General features: G+C 44.3%; 1 protein-coding gene across 1 annotated transcript in view; it reads right to left on the bottom strand.

Moving 5' to 3' along the window:
* Nucleotides 1–5,529: 5,529 nt before the first annotated feature.
* DCAF5 (DDB1 and CUL4 associated factor 5) overlaps nt 5,530–26,727 on the bottom strand; it is a 110,907-nt gene continuing 89,709 nt past the window's right edge. Inside the window, exons 8-9 of the mRNA XM_004426279.3 lie at nt 16,674–16,801; nt 5,530–10,213 (exon numbers count right to left, since the gene is read on the bottom strand). Of these exons, the coding sequence (XP_004426336.2) occupies nt 8,444–10,213; nt 16,674–16,801 (1,898 nt within the window). The 3' untranslated portion in view covers nt 5,530–8,443. The remainder of the gene's footprint in view (nt 10,214–16,673; nt 16,802–26,727) is intronic.

Genomic DNA, 26,727 nt, shown 5'->3' with positions numbered 1-26,727 from the left:
AGAACCACCAGGCTCAAATGCCTCCCTTTCTGGGCTGGGAGCTCCACCTGATGGAGCCTGAAGGACAGTGGTGGACAGCCAAGCAGTCACACCTCCCACAACTCTGGGAGGTGCCATTCACGCAGACCACAGTGTAAACGGCAGCTCCCAGTGTTAGGCACTCCACAGGCTGCTGGAGCAGAGGAGCAGTCCTGCCCTCGGGTGCCCAGAGATCATCTGAAAGAGGCTTCCCGTTATTCTAGATTTTGAAGGTGGGAACCCTGGAGCTTGAGCACCCGAGGCTGTCATCTGTTGTGAGGTCAGGTATTCCTGGCAAGGGCCTGGCCAGAGACCTCCTTCCTGACTGCCCAGGCCTTGTCCCTGGCCCTACAGGTACCCAGGGCGGAGGTGGCAGAGTTCTTGACCTATCACTGCATCAGCAATCACAAGAGCCAATCCTAATTCAAAAGAGAGAGTCTAAACGATCTCGTTGGACACAAACGAGCTGATCCTCTTGAATGAAGACACAGCTTGGGGGGCTGGCCCGCTGGCATAGTGGTTAAGTTCGCATGCTCTGCTTTGGTGGCCCAGGGTTCGCAGGTTGGGATCCCAGGTGCGGACCTACACACTGCTCATCAAGCCATGCTGTGGTGGCATCCCACGTACAAAATAGAGGAAGATTGGCACAGACGTTAGCTCAGTGACAATCTTCCTCAAGCAAAAAGAGGAAGATTGTCAACAGATGTTAGCTCAGGGCCAATCTTCCTCACCCCACCCCCCCCGCCCACCCCCCCAAAAAAAGACACAGCTTGGCCTCTTAGGCCTGCTGCTCCAACAATTCCAGTCTATCTCATAAGTTTGATTTCCTTCCTAAGGAGACCCCAGAGGCACGCTCACCATTGGTCCTCTGCCTTTTCTGGCTCCTACTCCTCCTCCTGGCTCCCTCTCAGCCCTGTTGTCCAGTGCGCCAACATCAGGATCAGCCCAGCCAACCCTCCTCTTCCTTCCCTTCTGAGTGGAATCCAAGAACTCACTTTTTCCTGAATTCTTCATTTCACACGTTAACCTAAGGGATGAAGAGGTAAAAACAGTGTAGATGTTTAGCAGGCAGGAGGCCCAAATCTCCACTCCTCCGGGATACCTCGAGTATACCTGACAGTCTTAGGGGGAAGTGAGCTTGCTGACTGGATCCCGAATCAGGGGAGGAGAGAGAGGAAGTCAGTGGTTCAGATGTAGCTGCTGACTGGACTCAACTGGCCTCACAAGGAATACACAGAGCACCCTGATTCAGCAGGAGCCCAAGCCTGGAACGTCCTCATGCGTCTCTCCACAGAAGGACAAGCTGGAAGAGGTGTAGGATTTGGACACTAGCCTGAGCAGAAGGACAAATTTGCCTTTGTGCCAACTCTTGCCCTCACAGTCAGCCAGTCCTGGCATGAGGCAGAGTCTCTGCCAGCTGTTCCACCTTTTGGGGCTGACCAGCCTTCCCCAGTAAGGCTGAACTTGACAGCTCCTGCCCATGGAATTCCAACCAGGCTGCTGCTTGAGGAACAAAGTGCTCGAGGTTCCTTTGGGCAGGGAAGTTTAAAACTGGGATAAAGATAAACGGATATGAGTTGTAAGCTGCTTCTCACAGCTAGCTTAGGAAAAAGATCTTACCAGGACGTGACAGCCAAGAAGAGCACAGCGATTTGAACCAGTCTTGTAGGCCTGTAACTGGGCAGGTTCCATTTAAAATGAGTTCCTTCCTCTTCTGGTCCTTGTGTGCTTACAACTTCTCCCATTCTTAAGCCCCTGTATACCTAAAACCTAATGATCTCAGCTCCCACCCTGTGGTCCCCAAAGGGCTTTTCTTCCAGTCTCCCAACATGTTTATTGCTCCTCTCTGCAAGTCATCCTAGGGATTTATTTACATCTCTGGGTGCTGAAACATCAAGGTGGTACTCAGCAACCTGCGAGTGGTCAGAGTTGCTGAGAGGTGCAGGGACAAGTCACATGTTAGTCTGCCTGCAGGGCCCTTGTGTTGATTTTCTGGGGGTGGGAGCGGTGCAAGCTCAGCTGACCCTGTTTTTCCTTTGCACAAGGCTCTACACTCTTCACCCTGCCTCCTTACAGACCATTTTCAATCCCTTGCTGCTGCTGCAGATTGTAATCAGAGCCCCTGCTGGGGCCACGCTGGGTGAGGTTGGGGAGATCAAGGTGAGTGCCTTTCCCCAACAAAAGAACCAAACCAGGAAGCAGAAAGATGTGAGGAGAGCACTAGCCTCAGAGGCCAGGCCACACCACTGACTGGCCTTGGCCTCTCAATCTAAAATAAGGGGGCTGACCCGGATGGTGCAGCTAACCACCTTTACCTCCTTCAGGGTAAGGTCGAAAATGCTTATTTAGGCCTGAACTCTTCGACGCCCTCCCAGTGTCTCCCACCCTTGCTCTGGCTTCTCTTCTGGCTGATGTGTTTTATTTGAAAAGCTTTTTCCCCTAAGTCTAATTCCATTGCCTCTCTTCCACCAGCAATTCAAACTCTCCTTTCTCGTATTTCTCTGCCTGCTCTCTCCAAGTGCCACGCATGTGTGTGCTCTTGGATCTCTATTCCAGATCTGTCCTGAGGGTTCAGTGGGCTGGGACTGAACTCTGACTCTTTTTTCCCCTGGGCCTAGTCAGACTTCTGTTGGCTTTTTTATGGTTTAGCTTCTTGTTGAATTAGATATTACAGAATATTTAACACACACCCACAAAACAATCCTGCATGGGAAACTCTGGTCAAAACTTTTCTTTGGCACAAACACAGAGCATTTCCACGGCTTGTTGCTTTCCTGATTCTCTAGGGCTGGCTCAATGCCAGATTGGGGAATTTCAGCTCCGAAGGCCAGAGAGAACTTTGCTGTCCCACCTCCAGAGGTCTGGGTCATCTCCAGCACCACCACATTAAGACTGTAGTTTACTGAAATCTGCCACTCCTTCCCCAGCCCCTGCAGACTTGCTGTCATAAGCAAGGATCTGTGAGGCCTGTCAGCCAGGCCTGGCTTTTTGTTAGGCTCCCAGCTCTCAGATAGAGCCTTTAGAAAGTTGGCTCCCCAAGTCCGGGGTGGTGTCCGAGGCTCCAAGCTAGCTTTAGTCAGGTCCACTATAATGGGGATAATTTACTCTTTTCCTGTGGTTTCAGATTAACATTTGCTAATAAACAGTAAATTCTTTCTCTGAAGGAGAACTTACTTTCTACATTTTTTGGAAGACCCCATCCAAAAAAGCCTTCTATGTGGTGTGCATGTTGCTATCAATAAGCAATGAGAGCAGAAAAGAGAGGATCTGCTAATGATAGCAAACACTTCAGTGCTTTCTATTTATCAGGCACTGTTCTAAACTATATATACACACTCATTTAACCCTCCAACAACTTGTTGAAACAGGCATTCTTTCCCCATTTTATAGATGAGCTTGAGGCTCTGAGCAGTTGTATACTTGCCAAAGATCTTGGCTCACTGACTGGTTCTGGTGGGCACTACAGGGATGTCTCCGGAATGAGAACTCATCAGAATGGGATCTAGACAGTGCATGGAATGGAAAACATCAGATTTTAGAGTTGAGAGGGACCTCCGTTTCACAGTTCCCAAGAGTTTGAGTGATTTGCTCAAGGCTTATGCAGCTGCTCCATTGAAGAACTAGTATAGAATCCATTTCTTATGCTATTTCAATGCCATTTCCATCCCACTCACAGGTCTCTCTCAGGAGGAACAGAAAAGAACAGAAGTTAGCCCTAACAGTTTAATGTGGGGTCTTGGAGAAACTAGAAATGTTAGAAAACATTGACTCTGAGACATAAAGAGAAAATAAGAAAGTAAAAAAAGATGGTAGGGATAGGACCCAAATAGCATCACTAACCAGTCCAGAAAGAGGCAAGTAGGGAGACCTTTGTTACCCTATGAAAGCCTATGCCAATCATCAACCACACACTCACCTGTTCTAGGTATATGTTTATGCGTGCTGGTGTTCAGGTCACCATATGATCATTATTTCATGGAATTCACGCATTCCAGCAAAGAGAATTTCTCTCAAACCAATTCTGCATTTTTATGGACTTCCATTATAAATTAACGACTTTACTTGGGGATTTTGGAGAATCTTGATGATCTAGTGCTTTAGAGGCCAGTCCGTGGCACATTCAATGCTAGTTCTGTGGATTTGGAAAGCTGTTGAACCCACCTAGCATTTCATTTCTTTGATTGCAGAGTCTTCCTCATCCCCTTCTCCCCAATGTCTTCCCTCCCAGCTTCCCTAGACCACATGAACATCTCTCTTGTCTAAAGATCTTGGGTCAGCACCCGGATATCTTAGCATTTTATTGCCTTTCTCTGGCCTTGGTGGGGGTACTAACAAAGCCAGATAGAGGGAGACTTGTAAGCTAGCATTCCGTACTTCAGCTGGAACATTCCATTAGCTTATGGCTTTAGGGTCCAGAGTCACTTCCCAACTTCAGTAATTTGAAATGTCAGATATCCCATTTCCTTGCGATGTGACTGTCTTGTAGACAAGCACAGCAGGACCCTTCTGCAAGCTCAAATAAACCCTGTTGAGTGAATGGAATTGAGCAACTCCTCCTGCATGTCCCTCGTCACATTATTGCTGGCCCCAGTGAAGTTTACCTTTGTCTCTAAGCCTCCATTCTGAGAAGCATCTGACCACCTATGTACTAACAGTGAAAGGCAATTAGGGTACAAATGGCTCAGATTTTCTTTTCATATACACATTTCTTCTGTTGCATGTGGGAAGCACTGTTCTTTTAAGAAATTCAAAATTACTTCCAAGCCACTTGAATTCATGTTCTTTCATTCCAGTATGAGTGCTCAAGGACAAATGAGCACTTAGACTGAAATATCCCACCTGAGAAAATCACACAGCTTGTCCAAAGCCATTACCCTGCTGCTGTGGGCAGGTCTGGACTCACCAAGCCTTCCTTCACCTTCGTGTTTCAACCCTGGCACAACACCTTGCTTAGGTCATAAGGAAAGGACAGCCTCCTTTGGAAGTGTCTATTTTCCTCAAAAGAGTCTTGTTGGCAAGAATTTTTCAGCTAACTCAATTTTTCAGCTTTATAGGCAGGATATATGTTGTTTTTTTTTCTATTAAGAAAAAAAGTTTGCAATGCACACCTGGGACAGGGAAGGAAAAGCAATTTGATAGTTGGAAACATCGGAAAACAATTTCTTTGGGGGCTGTCTGTAACATCTCTTCACTGCATCACTCCCTCAGTTTCAACGAGAAGGGTCAATTCCAGGATCTCACTATTCCGAGTCCATCTAAGCCTGGTAAAGGAGACCAAGTAGACACCTCCTCCTACCCTACATTTTGTTGTCCAGATGTGACCTTTGTCCCAATACCTAGAAGTGACAATGACCATTAGCATGTATGTGGAGTACCATAGTTTTTCTTCGAGTCTTCAGTGTGGCTTTCAATCAAGTTTCCAATTAGGCAGGTATTAAAACAGGAAAGAAACGAAGGAGGAGGGGTGTCTAAGCAACCAAGTCTTCCCTGGAAGAGAAGAGGAAGCCGTGAGAAGTGAATAATAGGTTTATTTGCATATACACAGAAGAGCTAGCGTTGCTGGGAGAGAGGCGGGGCTTGTGAGGAGGTAAGGCTTCAGCAGAGGAAGGCACCTTGACAAACAAGGGACTCCCAGCTCAGTAAATCAAGCACAGTTGCAACCTTCATTTGCCCCAAGCCAACTACTCAAGTAACGCATTTACCTGCTGTCTTAGAGACACAGGAATCACTTACAAAACCAGGTGGAAAATAAAGTGGAGAGAAACAGTTTTATATATCTGGACCAGCCACTTAAAAATTTTATGTATGGGATGCAGAAAAAAACAAAACAGGCACTTTCAAAGAGTGCTTAACCTAATCAGCGCCCTCTGTCCTGCTGGTAAAAATACCTATCATGGAAGAATCTGGGGGCTAAATGTGCCTCCAAAGCTGGGGCCTTAATTCTATAAGGGTTTATGCAAAGGGACCCTGGAAGTAGTTCCTGCCAGGTTTTCCAGGACCACCATCACAGACAGATTTCCGGAAATGACAGTGGAGGGGCTACAGAGACAAGCATTTCTCAGCTCCTGTGAGTATCCTGTGGGGCCTATCTCCTGGCAAGCTGAACCTGGGGTGCTGAGAAGAGTCTTCTCCAAGGATGGAAGGCATCCTTACTAAAAATGATCTTTCTTGAATACTAAAGTTGAACCAGAAGAACTCGACTTCTCTTTTGAGTACCCAAATGAGATTAACGCTTTTAACATGAAAGACCAAGTTCTGCATTTGGGAACAGTAACTACCAAGTGGCTCGGTCCCAAGAAAACTTGAACTGCTTCTTTTTTTCCAGGAAGATATATGGATTGCCCTTAAGAGAAGACAGAAGAGGCTACCTACTGATTAGATTAAATAAAGCAAAGCAAAAAGATTGGGTATGCTGGCTAGGAAGGGGAAGAGAAACACACACTGAGTGATGTATACTTTTTTTGTATATAAAGGATTAAAAAATTCCAATTTAATAAATTTTGGAAAAGCAAATGTAAAATGACTTGGGCTTATAAAACCAGAATTTACAATTATATGTGAATAGTCAAAGACAAATCATAGAACCATTTTGATTACAAATCCAAAGTAATTCTAATGGTTACAGTATCACTTTCCCACTCCCCCAGTGAGATTACAGCTGTTACATTGTAAGCATCCCCACTGCTACTCACACTCCTTATCTCCTTCTCCTAAGACAGTGTCTTCACACCCAAGTCACATCACACATACCAGGCACATCTTCCCTTTCACAAAGCTTAGCAAGATGATATCTCCTTTTGGCTTAGATCAACAACCTTCCTTTTATAAATAACCCCCCCTTCCCCCAGTGCCTACATTCATCCCAATCTTCACCCTCCACAGGTCGTCTCCTCTTGTCCCAGGTCGTCCCATTTCCAGTAGGACAGGTCCTCCTCTAAAAGGAACACTGGATCAGTGAGGCCACACCAGTCACGTTAGATCCTCTCTACACCAACGCTGGTTGGGCTCCTAGTTGTCTAGCACCTTTGCGCCCAAGAAAGTTATAGTGTTCTCTCTCTCTCTTCCTCATTTCTTGCCAGTATTCTCTTGCCTTATCATGACATCTATGCTAACGGGATATCTGGTCATTCCTAGGTCTTCCCGTCTGCACAACCCTTCTTTGATAACCAAGTGACTATAAGCACCACTGCAATGCTGAAAATCTCTTGGTCTTTTCCCCTCTCAATCTTTACCTACCTCAATCAGAGTCTCTTCCAGGAGCCACGAGTCTTAAACCAGCACTCTTCTCTCCATACTCTCTGCCTCCTAAGATACCTACTCAATAAGAATCTGTTACTTCAAGATACCTACTGCTCTGCAAGATCTAGTCAGAATACCACAGCCTCTGTCAACTGAAAGCCTGAGGGAAGATGCCAGTCCCAACAATTCTGACCATTTTGGGTTGAATTAAATGAATATAGTCCCACACTCTGCTCTTTACTACACTTCTGCATTAACATACCTATAAGATCCATGTTAGTAGTCTGAGCACAAAGCTCTTGAGAGCCGTCTTTTCACCTTCTTTCAATATGCCTTGACACTGTCACATGGGGCCAAGGAAGTGTCTGCTGGCCTTTTGAGTGCCTCTTAGGAAATAGCACCTAACTGGTTAAAGTGTTACCCACAACTAGTTATATTTTATGGCCTCCATACAGTATGTGTTGCAGCATTGCTCAATTTGCAATCAGTGAAATTTATCAGGGAGCTATGTTCTCTTGGATCTGATCTTAAGTGCTAACCTTTCAACAGCATTAAAAATGCTCCACTTTCAGTATGTCTACATTAAATGCTCAATGAAGAAGCACTACTGAGAGAAAACATGGAACATTTCTTTAAGAAAGGAACCATGCTTTCCTTTCCAGCACAGCCAATGGGCTGAAGGCCTGTTTCCACTCTCTTCTCTATTCTTTCAGCATAAATCCACTACTCACTTAGCAGGCACTCAGTGTTAAGATCAGAACACCTATGGCATGTAAACAAGGTGAGATAGCAAAAAATAGAGATTCATAGATCCTTTCTGATGGGGAACTGAAAGAAAAGTCTGAGACAATGAGCTCACGCGTGCCAGTGCAAACACACAAGAATAAGTCAAACATCTCAACAAGGATTTACTTTAACAAAATCTGCACAGGTACACTATGCTCAAGACTTACTAGAAAGGAGTCACGTGGATTTTTTTCCCTTTCTTAACACAGCACAAGCCAATGGCCAGCTAAACATCAGACCCATTGTTGAACAGAAGGGAGCAGCATCAGACACAAAATTTCAGGACCTGGTTTTATGTGTCTTTAATACTTTTTTCCTTTCCTTTGTGTTCACTAAACAAGATTTAAAATTTTTTTTATAAAGCTACTTTTTGTAGCTTTTTGTTTTCCCTTTGTATATATCATGTTTTTAATTTCTTCTCTGAGGAGGAATTCTCTGAATCTGTATCTTCCAATTCAACTCGGTGCCTTTTGAGGCCACTATAGCCATGAACAGCCCTGCTGCTGTCTGTGTCTGGGGGGTCAGTGGGGTCCTCCCTCGTTCCAGCACTGGGGGTCTCACAGGCCATTTCAGACCCACAACAACCTTTGTGTAGGAGCGTCCCTGTCAGGGACAAGTTATCATGGTCAGTGTCTGAATGTCCTGGGGAAGAGCAGGCCACTGCCTCCAGCTCCCCAAAGTTCTGCCCATTGTTGTGGAGGTGAGGGGGGCGGGGGTGTAAGCGTCCATTGTTGTGGTTGGCACAGATGGTTTCGAGGCTCCTCTCCTCACTGTCATCAGATTGGGTCCTGGGACAGTTGCCAGACCCGCTGCTGAGGGTGGAGCCAGATGCCTTGGGGACAGGAGGAGAGGGTGGCTCCTCAGCCCGGCTGCTCAGGGCCTTACTCAGGGCCTTTCCATTAAGCTTCTTGGTTTCAAAAGAGTGTTCTACAGAGCCACCATTGTTAGGGTCCTGAGAGGTGTCCTCTGGTGCCTCTGCCCAAGGGTGGCCGCTGTGCTCATGGCCTGGGCCATTGCTGGGATTTCTGGCAGAAGTCCCTTCTTTAAAAGTGTCCTTGCTGCGGCCTTCAAGGGGCAGGTCCTGGCTCCTCTGGGCCATGGCCGTGTTCAGACAGGCTTCCTTACTAGAAGAAGGGACTGGGTTGTCCTTGTGGCTGGTTCCCGCTCTCCCTTCATCTGCCTCCCCAGACATGAGGGAGCTCTCTCCATCTTTGTTATTGGAGTAGGAGATATAAGAGTAGCGAAGCCACTTGTAAGCTTTATAAATCTTTCGCTCAACTGACTCTATGTCAGAAGTTGGCGACGCCCGGCTTGGCTGAATCTCCAGAGTGGACGTGCTCCGCTCAGGGGAGGAGGTGGGGGAGGAGGAGAGGTCATCCACTTTGATCTGGGGGTAATCATAGTTGTCTTCGCCGATGTAGGTGCTGGCGCTCTTGGTTGGGGCGCTGGGCCTCTCTTCTCGGGGCGTCTTCTGGCGGCGCCGCATGGCATTCCGCTGCCGCGTGGACGCTCGGCGTTCATTAAGCTCCTCCTCGTCCTCGGAGCTACTGGAGCTGCTGGAGCTGCTGGACTCATCCTCAGGGCTGGGAGACCGTGGCCGGGGGAAGAGATCGGTGTCCAGTTCAACCTCACAGGCATTCTCTTCCGAATCGGACTCGTTGGAAAGGGCCAGGAGGCGTTTGTCCTGGTAGCGGCGCAGAGCAGACAGGCGCTGCTGGCGAGAGGCTGCATCCTCGCACGTAGGCGGTGGCGGGGTTGACGCCACTGCATTTGTGTTGGTGACCCGCAGGGGCCCCAGGTGGAAAGCGCTGTCGGCAGACTCGTCCACTGTGGGCGGAGGGGAGCGGGGCAGCGAGGCCGAGGACTCTGAGTCAGTGTAGCCCGAGCGCTCGCTGACCCCTGCGTGCAGCTGGAGGATAGTGCTCTCGCTAAGGTCGCTGTCTGAGTCAGAGCTCCAGCCCTCGATCTCGCGGCGCACCAGGGAGTCAAAGAAGGCCATCATTCGGGGGTCTTCCTGCACAGACTGGTTGGCATAGTCATGCGACAGGCCACTCCCACTGTTCAGCACAAGGCTGATGTACTCTTCGTGGGTATAAAGGCAGCGGGAATCATCCTCAATCCGACCGTCCAGGTCTCCGGTACATCCTGGCTGCTTGTACGGACTCCAGATCTGCAGAGGAGAAAAACCCAACGAGGACTGATTGGAAAGTATTCTAAAGCTGGCAGCCATAAAGAACACCCAGGCAGAGATTCCCCAGACCCTCCCTGTCATTTAGCCAGGACTTGCTAACTAACTTTAAATAAATATTCTTTACCAGACTGGATTTTGTGGGCCACTTATGAAAACCAAGGCTTCTGGAGTAAGATGTAGGAAAAAGCATGGTCTAGGATACAGCATTAGCCTAGTTCAGGAGACCTAAGTCTGGTTTCTAGGTCCAGGATAACCACACCCAATCTCCCTCCCAACCCTCCTCCCCTTCAGCTTCCTCTATTAGTAGCTTGGAAATTACAATAACCCCCTTCATAATCTCAGAGGACAGAGGGTGACTTGAAGATTGGCCAATGTGTTCAAAACTCGCAGAAGACTAAAGCTGTGCACAGAGAGGTACCACTTATCCAAAGTGAAAACAGACCCAGCAGTCAGTCCTCTGGGACAGTCAATATTTCAGCTTACAACTCCACTTCTTCCCAGCTGCAACATTTCTATTTTTAACTAATGGGAATTGCTTACTGGAGCTTGATAAGAATAGCCAACTGCCTATACTGCAGTTCCCTCTTGGACATGCAGCCATCAGTTACCCAGGAAACTGGGTTCTCTTAACCAGGAAAATGCTGGCCTGCTCCCCAACTCTTCTGTTAGCTGCAGGAATAGGTAGGACGCACCCAGCAAGACTGCAACTCCAACCCTTAACCCCCCTCCACTCCATGGTCAGAGACATGGGCTCATAGCTAAAGGGTGACAGAACTAGGATTCAAACTCAGATCTGCCTGAACGCAAAGGCCCAACTTTACAAGTTGAATAAGTTATGCAAAAATCAAGTTCAAGGTAATTAACCTGTCACTGCAAACGAGAACGATTAGCTTCACCTCACTGCCAGACTGGTCCACAGAGAAGCACAGAGAAGCTGGGTTACATCAGCCAGTAGTCATGGCAACTCAGATGAAATTCCAGGCGATTTTCTTGCCTGACAGGCTGGTGTCTATCTTTAGATAGCACTCAACCCAGAAAACAGTGGCTCCTCGTTCCCCACCCTCTGTCAAGACAATGGCTTTGTTCCCCAAAGCTATCCAAGGACAAATTTGCCTCCTTGTGAGCACTTTCCTGAGGTTCATTCCCTCCACACTTTACTTGGGACTCCTGGAGGCAGCATCTCTTTGAAGGATCCCCCGTTCAAGACAGGCTGAAGAAACCTTCTAGGTTAGCTCTCTTTACCAATTCCCAACTCAGATTCATTCCTCCTTCAACTTTGTTCCCTGCCCACAACACCTCAAGTATTCTCTCCTCTCTGGCTTCATAATCTCACCCAGGGGAGTTTTAAGGCCGTGGTTCTTATACTTTAGAATGCATAAGAATCACCCGAAGAATAATTACAGTGTTGACTCCTGAGCCCCACCCTTAGATATTCTGATTCTATAAGTCACGGGTAGGTCTCAGGGCTCTGCATTTTTAAGAAGCACTCAAGGGGTGAGTAAGTGGGGGAACCAACTTTTAAGAAACATTGGAATATAGTTAGTATACTAAGTTGCAGAAAATAAAAGATTTCTCTGAAGAGATTCTCAAATTCTTAGTGAGACTCAATGAGAAACATTTAGATATGGCCTTCAGCAATGGGCTCAACCTATGCATGACTATCTCTGCAAACAGAGGCCTGAGGGAATAAAAGTTTGGTGGCTTAGAAAGGAAACTGAGGGATCTAAAGGGCAAAGCCCTTAGGATCTTTTTGGGTCTTAGTCTATATTCCGGGCCAAATCTCTTACTTCCTTAATTTAAATATGGTAAAAGGTTACTAACTATGTTGTCTAATATGGAGATAAATCCATATGTACTTCACAGAAACTCAGAATTTGTTAACAGAAGTACAAAATATTAATAGTGAGATGCTGGTCCAACTATCCAACAAGCCAGTTTCTAGGTTCTAATCTACTACCCAGCCCCCTATGTCTTCACTTCAGGAATGAAAATCATAACACTGAAAGTCAGCTGTTATTTGGGCTCTGGAATGTATTAAGCTGAGGTAGACTTTCATTCCTGAAGCTTGGAGTAATGGAACAAAATGCCAGATCCGGAGGCAGGAGACTTGAGTGTGGGTTCCCACTAAGCTCCTAGTTAGCTGGTGACCTTGGGTCAAGTTCAGCTCCCTCATCTAAACAGTGAATTAGATGAGTCTCATCCAATCCCGAGATTCAGAGTAAAACAAAACCCCCATCCCAGAGAGCCAGTCATCAGTCCTCAAGGGACTTGTAGCACAGAGCTGTGGGAACATTTAGAACAGGTGAGGACGCCCGGCCCCACCACTTCACATGGCTCTGAGCAAGTGACTTCACCCTTAAAAGCTTCTTTTCTCATCTGTAGAAATGAGAATGATGAAATGACATAACCTATATCAAAGCAACAATAAATGTGGTGCTTTCTCTTTCATTTGGTAGCTGAATACCCTAACCAGAGAGTTTTAGACCCATCCTCAAAGAGACTGACCCTTGATATTATCTTGGTCCTCATCCTTAAAATACCAATTTCAAACATTTGTGAAATTGTTTATTTCTTTACACTGAAAGTCAACACCTCAGAAGTGAAGCAATGAAAACACAACTTCCTGTTACATGTTAAATGTTGCTAGGCATGCCACCTTATGGGGCAAGTTTCATGAGAAAAGGGAGAGGGGGGAGCAGCCTTTTCTCCAAGCCCAGTGAAAAGTTTAGCTCAAGAGGCTGCTGAGGAAAAAGATGCAGTTCAATCCTCAAACATCATCAAAATGGAAAGCAACGAAGTAACAAGTGTTCTGATCTACACAGTGACCATGACATGCTTGATGTAGCAGCTCCAAGCCCTCTTCTCTGTTTGTGCTATTATACTAAATTTAGAAATTTGTCTGTCTATCAAGAAAAACTACACAGATAGGGACCTAAATTGCAATTCAAGAGTTCTCCACACTCTCTAATCTGGCTTCCAAGACCCTCTGGGCCCACCTCTAGCCTACCTTCCCAGCCTTATATCTCAGCTCTCCCTTCTTGTGCTCTTCACTTTGTCCAAACACAATCATTTTCTGAATAGGTCCTACACTTTACTGCTTCTGAGCATTTATTCATAAGCACAATGCCTGGAACACAGTAGGTGATCAATAAATATTGGTTGATTCAATGAAATAAGTTCCATTCCCTGTACTTAGAATGTTCTTCCTATCTTACTTCTCTCCTTCCTTTTGCAGTCTTTTTTTTTGTGAGGAAGATCAGCCCTGAGCTAACATCCGTGCCAATCCTCCTCTTTTTGCTGAGGAAGACCGGCCCTGAGCTAATATCTATTGCCAATCCTCCTCCTTTTTTTTTCTTTCCCCCTTTTTCTCCCCAAAGCCCCAGTAGATAGTTGTATGTCATAGTTGCACATCCTGCTAGTTGCTGTATGTGGGATGCCGCCTCAGCATGGCTGGACAAGTGGTGCATCTGTGTGCGCCCAGGATCCGAACCCCGGCCGCCAGTAGCAGAGCGCGCGCACTTAACCGCTAAGCCATGGGGCCGGCCCCCCTTTTGCAGTCTTTATTCTTCAAAATCTAGTTCAAATATTACCTACACTGAGATTACCCCAGATGGGAAAAAAATCTCTCCCTCCTCCCATAGCACTTTGTTTGTTCATATCTCTTGTGCACCTATTGCATTTTTTTTTTTTTTTTTTTTTTTTTTTTGTGAGGAGGTCAGCCCTGTGCTAACATCCGCCAATCCTCCTCTTCTTTTGCTGAGGAAGACAGCCCTGGGCTAACATCTGTGCCCATCTTCCTCCACTTTATATGGGACGCCGCCACAGCATGGCTTGCCAAGCAGTGCGTCGGTGCGTGCCCGGGATCCGAACCAGCGAACCCCGGGTCGCCGCAGCGGAGCGCGCGCACTTAACCGCTTGCGCCACCGGGCTGGCCCCTATTGCATTTTTCACTATCTTTATTTCTTGTCTCTCCTACGGGGTCGTCAATTCCTAGGAGGACCTGCGTCACCTTTCTTTACCTTTGTGTTCCCCATGGGCCTAGCACAAATGGCACACAATAGGTATATCACAAATATGGGGTGAATACATGAATATTGGTCTTTGAGAAAAATGTCAGCCATTTGCTCCATCTTGCCTTGCCTTATATTTAACTTCAAAATGAACCCTCTCTTGCCAAGTGTGGGCATTCAGGGGGATAGAAGACCTGTTACGAGTGAAAAGAGGCTGGCCCTGACAACAGGAGCTCTGCTCCTCTGGACTAGAAAGGCAGCAGTAAAGGACAAGACAGGGAGAAGGTGGAATGAAGTGGAGAGAGAGGTAGAGAGAGAAAAGCAGGTCTCAGGTTGGACTAGAACATGGTGGGATGACATTCTCTGAGCCATTGATCTCTCAGAAATAGCAAGCAGGAAAGTGACATTTATTAAAATAGAAGTTGTCAGGCACACGTAATCATAAGGTAATTCACAAGGGTGGCAAGTCACTGTTAGCGCCCTCACTTGACAGGTGGGAGATAGACTCAAAGAGCTGCTCAAGGGTACTAACTGTACTGACTTAAGGTTTCAAATGGCTAAATGTGCCTCCTAGTGGGGCAGGATTCAGACCCCACTGGAACCTGGAAGCAGTGTGCTCCACAGTTCAGCCTGAATAATCTCACTGAGAAAGCATTTCCTTCTCTTTCCCCTCTGAAAACTTGGCTAGTTTCCAACCTATGACCTTTAGGGTAAGGACTCCAGTTGACTCAACAGTAACTGGGGAGACTTAGCACAGAAGCATCCCAGAGTGCATGGCCAAGCAGGACTCTCTCTTCTAAAGATGATGCCCAAGTAGAGCTCTCTGAGAAAGAGAATGACATCAACAGGCCTAGAAAGGACATGCTCCTGTGCCAACCCATTAGTCATAGGCCAAAGAAGAAGGGAAAGCAATGCAAAAGACAGGGCCAATTCAACGACTGCCCAAGTGAAGGACTACTGACATGATCAAATCCAGCAGGGCACCAGGCTGCCTGTGCCTTCTCACTAGCATGGGGAGTGTGGCAGTACACTGGGAAGAACAAAAAATAGGGCTCTATCCTAGCTTTACCACTAATTAGCTGTATAATTAACCCCAGACAGTTAATTTATAATTTAAATCTCATCATCTGTAAAAAGAAAAAGTAAAAATGATCTAGAAGTCCTGTTCTAGCCGTATGGGGAAATGTGTGCAACCATGAGTCAGCCCTGATCCATAGGACCAACAAAACATAAATAAAGGAAGTTGGAATAAAGACAAATAAAAATACTGACCCATACTCCAACATGACATTTCTGATAGCTTCCCCTGGCTCACATATAACTTGATTTAACTCTGGATAGTTTTTTTAAAAAAAGAACAAAAGAAAATGAAAACTACCAAATCATCTCAAATCAAGTTTTACTTTTTTTCCTGAAACCTCCCTTAGGTTTTCAATGACATTTTAGGAAAAAATGAGGAGTTCTAACTTTGGGGAGGAATATCATCTATCCTTAATTAAGAGTCATCACAGTGTCCCCAAGAATTCATCATTTGCCCCGAAACCTTCATTTTCTCAGATATGAAGAAGGGTTACTAGCAACTGGATGTGAGTGATGGGCAGTGGGCCATCCTTCCGTGGATATAGGCCAGGCTGGGTCTCTCAGTTGCAGGCCCTAAAAATATTCCTTGGCAGGGTTAAGTTCATTCAGTCGAAGTGCAATTGATGCAAGTGTTTGGCCTCAATCACAACCACAGGCAGTGGGTTTTTGTGTGTGTGTGTGTGAGGAAGATCAGCCCTGAGCTAACATCCATGCTAATCTTCCTCTTTTTGCTGAGGAAGACTGGCCCTGGGCTAACATCTGTGCCCATCTTCCTCCACTTTATATGGGACACCGCCACAGCACGGCTTGACAAGTGGTGGCTTGGTGCACGCTCAGGATCTGAACCCAGGCCGCCAGCAGCGGAGCGCGCGCACTTAACCGCTAAGCCACGGGGCCGGCCCGTCAGGCAGTGGTTTTTGATATGCCCTGAGACGGCTGAGCTATGGTTCTGGCAGTCACTTAGTTATCTGTGCCATACTAGGACGGCAATTAATGCAAACTGCACACTGTGTCACTGAGGGGATGGTGGCTTCCTAACCTCCAGATGAGGTTTGGAAAGCAGAATTCATCAGACTCAAGGTCAAAGGCCATTAGAAATGTAGTGGCATACAGGTAGTGCCTAGTTTCAAAGCCTAGTGACTATTTTTACAAATGGTCCTGAAAGGAGAGTTTAAAACCACTCTTCTTAATATCAATTTTTCAGTATTTTGTAATATATCAAAATAATTGAGAATTTTGATAAACCTTTAGTATGTTTAGATATGAGGTCCTACATACATTGTTCTACTTTCTTCCAATTATGAATTGTAATAATTTCTCTAAAAGGATAGAAGGGGAAGGTACCTCACCTTGATAATCTTTTCTACACCAGAAGAGCAGATCATGTAGGTGTGGGGGTTAAATCGGACCTGGTTAACAATAGACCGATGCCCTTTCAGCACCATGAAGGCTCCGTTGACCACCCTACCAATGCCACCTGGGAAGACAGAAGGAAACAAAAATCAAATGATGAAATGGATGAAAGCAAATAGGTTCCAGTAATGGCAGCCAAACAGCTCTGAACTGGAGCTGAGATTTTTTAACTATTCCACCAGCAGAATGCTTAATCTTACAGATAAAGTTGCTATGGAAAGAGGGAAGATGAAATATCTCTCAGCATATGTGCTCTTACCAAGAGCCTTTATTTAGCCTTTAAGCATTGCCCACGCCCACCCACTGCAAATCCATTGTCAATGAAGCCATAGCCACTTAAAACATTTCTCAAGTTTTTGATCCCCAAGATAGAATCCAAGTGTTACCTTAAAGGCCAGTCATGAGCAAAATGAGACTGAACTGCTTGAGAACACTTAGGCAGCTGAGCCAGGAACATGCAGAACCAGAAGCATATAATTACTTAAATGCACAAAAAAACATTTCTGATCCATTTGCCCTCAATTTCTGATGAAGATAGCAAACAAAACAAACAAACATACAAAAAACCACTGAGAAAATAATGGAGAAAATCCTTTCTTTACCCTGATAGCAGGGAGAACTAAGGATAAAGAAAGGAGATTTGGGTCACTTTCATAATAAGCAGAGCCCAAGTAGTAAGAATCTGAATTAGAGAGTGTGGGCCTTGAAGACACCATGTATGGATTAAAATCAAGAGGCCACTGAGAGAAAGCTGTATTTTAAGGACCATCCTATAGGGTTTCTTCTTCAATGACTAAGAAAAGTACCAGAGGCCTGGAATTTATAACATAGATGAAGATGTCATCATTTATAACTTGGGATAATCTCAAAGGTTCAGCTTCACTGGTAAGGGTATCGCACTCACACAGAACACCTGTACCCAAGTTCTGAACAAGGTCGCTTCTGAGCAACTGTCGACAGCTCATTACACACAGGCCAACCTGTGCCCCTGGCCAACTGGCAAAATGTGGTGCACTCAGACATAAACAAGTGAGTGCTCATCTATTGAAGCAATGAATATCTTCTTAGTCCCCACCAGGAGCATGGCACCCCTAGGGCACAAAGTATCATCAGGCACAGTTTCAGCTCCACATGCTTCCATCCCACTCTCAACTCCACCTTGTTCAAACATTCATTCCAAACATTTCTCGTCTCAGTGTCTGGAGAGAATATGACTAGAACAATATCCATTCTTCAGAAACAATCTGGTTCTGGAGAAGGTGTCTTCTGCTTTTGGCCTCTTGACACAACTCCTCTTTTGCTCATGGAAGATATCCCTCTTTACTACCATGTACATATCTTTTCTAGGACAGCAAGAGGTTTCAGACTGTACCGATCTGCTCCTTGGTGGTGCCAACTTAGCTAGCACTAGGTGCTTACTCTACGTGGTGGGTGACAAAAACGTCCTTTGCCTAAATTTTTTCCCATATTTGACATTATTAATATTTGAATTATACAGGATGGATAATACACTTAAAGCTATTCGTATCTCAGCCCAACATCATCAAGTTTGCTAATAAACCATAAAGGAAAAGAGAGTGATTAGGACATAGAATTGGTGTGTTTTTATAGAGAAAAAGGATCAGGAAAGGTTAAGCACCAAGGTTGGCTGCCACGATGGGAACCCCTAGGCAACCTGAGTTCCCTGGGTTCCTAGGGTGGAGTGGGAGGAGAGAAAGGTAACCTGAGCCTGGTCAAAATAAAAATAAACTTGAGAGAATTAAGGAAAAGAGATCCATGGGAATCTAAAACAGTTGCTCAAAATAAGGATCTCACCACCCCCAAGGAGTTCCTTTGGGTCTATTTCTTGTTTATATAAGGTTGATTCAACAAGTAGCATTTCTGCTTATGGGTCTCTTCTGAATTCTACATTTCCAACATCCTACTCCTACCTATACCCCCTTTGGGGTGGTCACTAGCAAAGAAACTTTGGGTTACATCTAGTACCAATCTCTTGTTTAATTCTACTGCCTCCAAGAAAAGGAATTTAAGTGACTCAGAGAATTTAAATGACTTCTTCCAAGTCATACAGCTAGTAAACGGCTGAGCCAGGATTTGAACAGGAGTCTGTTTGGCTATAATGCCTAATATCCTTTCCACCATCTTGGTGGCGTTTAAGAGATGAAATGGTTTGATAGGGATGGAGCCAGAAGCTCATAACTGATTTCTAAATCTTCCTGGAAGTTATCATATAGGTTGATTTTCTTTTTAAGTCTTAAAAAAGGGGGGAGGGAGAGACTCTATCCAATGGTATTCTGACTGCAAGCTCTATAGTGTATCACCACAGAACCTTTCATCACATTGCCAACACTCAACAGTCCATGAGAGTAGAAGTGGATCTCTTGCATACCTAGAACCTGGGGGCCAATGCCTGAACTCAAGCAGGTGCTCAGTAAGCACTTGTTGAACGGATAGTGTTTCAGGAGAGAGCAATTCCAGAATAAGTACCACAAAAGGAGGACAGATAGAGGGTCTTAAAGAGGTGTCTTAAAGAATCAGCTACCATAGAACTAAAGTTTATCAACTAAACCAATCTTTCTGTCAAAGGTTACTTGGAATACAACTACCATAACTTTGAGACCTAAAGAATAATTGAAGGGTATCAACGCTTGAAAATTCAGACCATGAAAAAACTGTTTTTATAGCTCTTTCATGCACTGTGACCTCATCTAGTTTCTCTTCTTGACAGCAATTTTAATACAAGGTCTTCTTCCCACCCAAACTGGTACCTAGGAAATCTGAAAAAGAGGAGGAAGTCAATAAAGCCAAGAGATCGATGGTGAAAACAGGTACAGGAAGAATCATTGCTGCCATTTGTTTAAGGTAACCAAGGCTGTATACACAGAATCATAGCAATGAATGGGCTTCAGAGAGGTTCTCTACAGCCCCTTTCCAGGTTTCTAGGTTTCAAATGATTCAGTACAGCTGCATCCTATACAGTTTAGATAAAATTATTGTTAGAGAATAAATTTTTATCAGTCCTGGAGATTTGCATAAATCAGATATAGATTTCTTTAGTCTGAAATGGCTAAAGTCAAGATGCCAATATCAGTAAGAACCTGGGGTCTCCTCTCCTCCATTACCTACTCAGACCCTGCCCATCAAATAGCAGGGTCAAGTTGGAAGGAGTTAGGCAGGGAAAATTTTTTCCAAGAACTACACAACCTACATAATCTCCCTTCAGGGTCATTTCTACAACTATGGGTGAGGGGCCTGGTGAGGACCAACCTCCCGGCAGGTTACTGAGCTGAGTCATGACCTAATCACTAATAATGGGCACCAATGAATAAAATAGCACATACTCAGGAAAAGAACCTTACTCATCCTTGAGTTGTCATTTGTTTATACAGTTCTGTACAGACTAACAGTCATTTCTCTGGGCCATATGCTCTGGCTGGCTGAGCCAAACATGTTGCCACCTCTTTGTAGGTTTCTTTTATAAGTCGAGGCCAAAGTTCCCATATACCATTTTCCTTTGGTTCAGAAAGGATGTTAGGGAGGTGGGGAAGGCTATAAATCACCTTATTTATTCTACTGCAAGACCTCGGAAAACAAAATGAGTGAGTCATCTCATAAGACTCCAACATCAGTAACTCACTCACTATCTTAGGGGGTCCTAAGATCCTAGGAAACACAAGGGACTCAGAGAAAACACCTTGCTCAGAACCCTGATAAAGATCTTTCTGAAATGCCAAGGCCAAACGTTCCCACAGAGAAGACAAGGGGCTAAGCGTATAGGTCCTCATTTCCCTCCCCTTCCTTACCTATGCTCCTCTTTTCACAACATTCAGCCAGAGATTTGTCCCCTCTGACCTCTCAAAGGTCAGGAAACCACTCCCATTTCTTGCCAACTTCAGTTACCCCTGTTTCTTGTCAATTTTGTTTGCTTCAACAAAGTCCTCCAAGAATGACTATGCTTTCAACTCAAAAGCTAAAAGCAATCTGGTCAAGATTCCTTGATGACTTGGTCTAACAGTAACTTATCGATTATGCTGGGAAGTGGTCCCCAATGGCACTTGGGGCTCTAGAACAGAACATTTAAGTATTTTTGTACTGAAATAAATCACAAATCAACCTGGATAAAATACCAATATTTTCTTGTCAGAGTTTTTGGATTTTTCTCTCCTTCCTAGTAACCCATTAACTAATTAGGACAAACACCTTTGTGAGAACAGGAAGGAGAAACAATGGATAACAATGAGATTAGGGAGAAGGAAGTGTGAAAGCAACAGTGAAGAACCAGGAACAGGGACTAGATGACTGGAAAGGGCTGATGGAAGACAAGAAATTAAGACACATTTGCATTTCCAAGCAATAGAGCAGAGGCTCTCATGAAGAGGGTAAATATCCTTGATCTACCAAGATTTAGACATTGAGACATCCAAGATAGTAAGAACAGAGTTGGGCATATAAGGAGGACTTAACAAGGGATTGTTAAAATTGAAATTAGTGGAGAACACTGTTAAGAGTGGTATTAAAAAAACTCAATACTCAGGTGAAAAAGACAGATTATGGTATAGGAAATACTTCCAGCATTTCATGGGAGAACCTTATCTGGTACCTCTAGATTGGGATATAAAACAAAATCCTGCAGAACATACTACAAGGACAAGAACAGTGAGTAAATACACAAAGAGTGGTACTACTTTGTAGGGGGAGAAGTTGAAAAATTAGGTAACAGTGGTTATTCAAATGATACAATGGAATCAAAGATCTGTAATTATCTAGTCCTTGCCTAAGCAATAAGACTTGGGCTTGGTGACATTCACCAAAGAATCAAATGGTTAATTCAGTCCTCATCCTACTCATCTTATTTGACCTATCAGGAAGATCCAACATAGCTGCCTCCCCTTTGACACATTTTCTTCACTGCCTTCCTAGGATCACCCTCTCTTGGTGTTCCTGTTACCTCACTGGTCACTCCTTCTTAATTTCTTTTTTAGCTCCTCTCCTTGACTTTTTAACATTGGAATGCCTTAGGGCTCCTTGGTCCCCTTCTCTTGACTAGCTATACTCACTTGCTTGGTGATCTCATCCAGTCTTGTGGCTTTAAATACTACCTATATGCTACTAAAACTCACATTTTTATCTCTGGTCTAGACCTTTCTCTTGAACTCCAGACCTCTATACCTCTATATCCAAACTGTTTATTCAACATCTCTACCTGGATGTTTAAGAGACATCTCAAACTCTACCTGCTCCCCGCCTCTCTCAATCTAATCTGTTAGGGAATCCTGATGGTTTTACCTTCAAAATATATGTAGACCCAACTCCTATTACCTTGGTTCGGGCCACGATCACCACTCACTGTATTATGTGAGATTCCTACTAGTTCTCCTCATTTCTACCCTTGGCAGCCCCACTCCCACCATCTATCCTCAACTCAGCAGCCAGAGTGACGCAAGTTGGATCATGTCACTCCTCTGCTCAGAATTCTCTGATGGCTCTCCATTTCCCTCACTATAAGAGCCTACACGACTTCCACTTACCTCTATGACTTCAACTCCTACTATTCTCCCCCTCCCTCACTCTGCTTCAACACATTGATTTCCTTGCTGTTTCTCAAACACATCAGCCACATTTTCACCTGAGAACTTTCATACTGGTTCTACCTAAAATGCTCTCCCCCTAGATTTCTGCATGGGTAACGCCCTCACCACTTTGAGGTTTTGCTCAAATGTGACCTTCTCAATGAGGCCTATACTGTACATCCTATCCAAAATTGCACTCCCCTTACCCCCCAATACCATTCCCTATCCCCGTTATTCTGCTCTTTTTCTTTTTCCATAACATTTCTAACCTTTTAAACATACTACATAATTTATTGTGTCTATTGTACATTGTCTGTTTCCCTTGCTAGAACGTAAGCTCCATGATGGCAGGGGCTCTTTTGTTCCTCTGATGTATCCCAAGCCTCTAAAACAGTGCCCAGCACATAGTAGGTTTTCAATAAATATTTGATGAATGAATGAAAAGATATGAGTGTATCAGACTGTGGAATATAAGCACGCAGGAAAAAACCCAATCTCCATTAGTGGACTCTACCATTCAACGTGTGGATTATCCCAAGCGTTTCTCTTTCTTCATCTTCCTGCTGTCAATTTTGGATATTTCTTTCAAAGTGTTTTTACTATAGTAAGAGAAGAGAAATAAAGGGGCTAAAATCCTATCTAACCCTCATGGTCCTCTGAAATGCTAATTCCATGAAAACTTTATTGATTCCCCAAATCTCTTCAAGCCCTCCTTAATTACCTTTTTTATGAGCGTTGGAATCCACTTTTTTTTTTATTATTATTATTTTTTTTGGTCCTAAATTGTCTCCTACTTTTTTTTATTGTGAAATTTATGTTGTACATTATTGTTTGTCAGTCACCATATAAATGCATCCCTCTGCCCTGTGTGCCTACCCCCCACACCCCCTTGCCCCTGGTAACCACCCAACAGTTCTACCTGTCCGTGTGTTGGTTTATCTTCCACATATGAGTGAAACCATACAGTGTTTGTCTTTCCCTTTCTGGCTTATTTCACTTACCATAATACCCTCCAGGTCCATCCATGTTGTTGCAAATGGGACGCTTTTGTCTTTCTTTATGGCTGAGTAGTATTCCATTGTGTGTGTGTGTGTGTATATATATATGTATATATATATACACACACACACACCACACCTTCTTTATACAATCATCAGTTGAGGGACACTTGGGTTGCCTCCATGTCTTGCTATAGTGAATAACGCTGCGATGAACATAGGGGTGCATAAGCCTCTTTGGATTGTTGATTTCAGGTTCAGTAGATGCCCAGTAGTGGGATAGCTGGATCATAAGGTATTTCTATTTTTAATTTTTTGAAGAATCTTCATCATACTATTTTCCACAGAGGCCGTGCCAGTTTGCATTCCCACCAGCAGTGAATTAGGGTTCCCATTTCTCCACAACCTCTCCAGCTTTTGTTGTTTTTCGTCTTGGTGATTATAGCCATTTTAACAAGTGTAAGGTGATATCTTAGTGTGGTTTGTTTTTTTTTTTAAACTTTATTTATTTATTTTTCCCCCCAAAGCCCCAGTAGATAGTTGTATGTCATAGTTGCACAGCCTTCCAGTTGCTGTATTTGGGACATGGCCTTGGCACGGCCGGAGAAGTGGTGTGTCGGTGCGCGCCCGGGATCCGAACCCGGGCCGCCAGCAGCGGAGCGGGCGCACCCAACCGCTAAGACACAGGGCCAGCCCCTTAGTGTGGTTTTGATTTGCATTTCCCTGATGATTAGTGATGTTGAGCATCTTTTCATGTGCCTATTGGCCATCTGTATATCTTCTTGGGAGAAGTGTCTATTCATTTCCTCTGCCCATTTTTTGATCGGGTTGTTTGTTCTTTTGTTGTTCAGTTGTGTGAGTTCTTTATACATAATGGAGATCAATCCCCTGCCGGATATATGGTTTACGAATATTATTTCCCAGCTGGCGGGTTGCCTATTCCTTTTGATCCTGGTTTCATCTGCCTTGTTCCACTTTTAAATTTAGTGCGCGTGCACACACATACCCTCATCCTTCTTAGATTGGAAGTTCTTTGAGAGCAAGAAAATGTTTATCTTTCAATCGCCCATATGGTTTTGCATAATGTCTTATCTAAGGATACTCAATAAGTAAACAAATTGAAGTAAATCCCCTCATCATTTTCTCTGGAACAAGGCTGGAAGAAGAAGGTTAAGCTTTTATCTCCCAAAATGACGTTTGGATCTGTTGAGGCAATGAATCTATTTCATTCCTGACTTCACTGGTAGAAGTAAGAGTTTACTGCTATGAGGGGCAAGGGATCACTTCTTTTCCTCACTGTATTTAAAAGAATTGTCCAAACAACCTCTTAGCAATTCCACAAGGCTCGAGTGAATATTCCCAGGGTTTCCAAGTTTCAAACCATAAAGAGAAGTACAATCAAGGTACTGACAATACAGAGAGCAGTGGCTGCCTCCTGGGGATCACATAACCATTTAAGAGTTAAGAAAAGCCAGATGGGGACAGCCAGTGCTGTCAGTAAAGCTCAGAAAGCTCCACAGACAGCAATACTTAACGGCACAAAAAACTCGATTACATTAAGTTCTTCTTTCTTCATCTGCACTTCACACGTGTTTGCAACCAACTACTTGTGACCCAATTAAAAACAGTTGTTCTTCCAATTACATGGGAGGAAAAAGCAGATGTCCAGGCCTAACTCACTGAGAGTGAATGCACGTCTAGAAAAAGGAGAGACAGAGCATGCACATATATGCAGACCCATGCAAATGCATTTACAGCTGTTTCCAGCCTATTTCACCGGCCTACTGGCAGTGCGGGTGGCTGCGGTGACTTGGCATTGAAACTACATGTTTTTCCCCTCCCTTCAGGGAAAAATTTGTCATATAACTTCCCCTCTCTTAAACTACTGATGAGTCAAGAGCAGCCTTCATGCAAGCACAACTCAAATGACTATTCAGGAGGGCACCAGAGGAGGACAAGATCTTGGTCTGTAAGGAGTTTTTTCAGAGCAAAGTTAAAAGAGAGAAAGCTTTCTTAATGAGAAACAATCATTGAGTAGCTACTGAGCACCCTCAGCACCCTCACACTATCCCTAACAAGGTAGATGTTATTACTACTGTTATTATTGTGTGTATTGTTAATATTCTTATTTTACAGATGAAAAAACAGAATTTGGCAAGATTAAACAATTTTTCCAAAGCCTCCAACTAGAAGATGAATGGATCAGGAATTTAAACCCAGGCCTGCCAACTCTATTACATTATGCTTCTTTCCATAAATAGTAAGGTCTTAGTGTAGAAGCATATCTCAGGGGAGGCAACTCTATCTCTGAAAACCCTAAAGCCCTTTCCAACAAGAATTAGTGGAAAGAGAAGGAGAAGGCAACATGAATATTTTCCAGAGACACCCACCTCTGCCACACCTTACCAAATCCATTACTTCCATACCAAAATTACTAGGGAGCAAATGCTTTGGAAATACAGATGTATGGGCACTGATCTTATTATACACAGCAATAACAATGTCTTATATTTGAAAGCACACAGTTTTCAGAAAGTTACCAAAATTGTTATATCATCTCATGATATGAGGCAGTGGGCAGGGGGGCAATTTTACAGAAGAAACAGAGGCTCAGACAATTGCTATTACATAACCTGCCCAGAATCACTCAATCAGCTAGTTAGTGGCAGCACTGAACTTAGATCCAGGTATGATTTTAAGCCTATTGCTCCTTCCAACACACCACATTGGCTCTATACATAACTGCCGGTCTGTTTATTTTATCTTCAGAATTATCATATAAAAATAGATGCTCTTCCTACGTACTTCCAAGGTGTAAAATATATTCTTATGGGCTTTTTCTTTGCCACAGCAAAATTCCAGTTCTAGTCCTTCCTCTAATTTTTAAAGGTTTTTAGAAATGAGTTATTATCTGACATCAACTGAAAAACCGAGCCTCATCTTGCCAGGTAGCAAGTTTTATGGTGGGAATTACATCTTACATCTCGAAACGATTTCCTCAGCCCCCTACGAAGCCCTATGCAAATTACTTAGCCAATTTGTTAAGTTAGTACTCTATATAATAAATGAATTTCATCTCTTTGGAATTTATGTAGCAAAAAAATTTCCCCAGTAACAGTCAGTCTTTCTGAACAAGAGAGTGGGGAAAAAAAAAAGATGCCCTTGCTTTTGGCTCACACTTAGGACTGCTCTCCATCTAGTTCTCTCAGCACTTAGCATACACTGTGAAGCACACAGCAGGCATTCAATAAACACTGATTGCTTGTCATCTGATTATGCCATTAAGGCATATAACAGCAAGCCAGCTTCCCTGTATTAGCCTGCCTTAGTATCTTACGTTAACTGGCATGCACAGAGGGAGCAAGCTGCGCCTCATTCCATATTTGTTTAAGTCAACGAGACAGTAGATTAGATTAGGAATT

The sequence above is a fragment of the Ceratotherium simum genome, chromosome 24 (assembly GCF_057802395.1).
Source record: "Ceratotherium simum simum isolate JZ-2026a chromosome 24, ASM5780239v1, whole genome shotgun sequence".
Lineage (NCBI taxonomy): Eukaryota > Metazoa > Chordata > Mammalia > Perissodactyla > Rhinocerotidae > Ceratotherium > Ceratotherium simum.
Note: the sequence above shows the minus strand (reverse complement) of the source record. Positions and strands in the feature narration are given on the sequence as shown.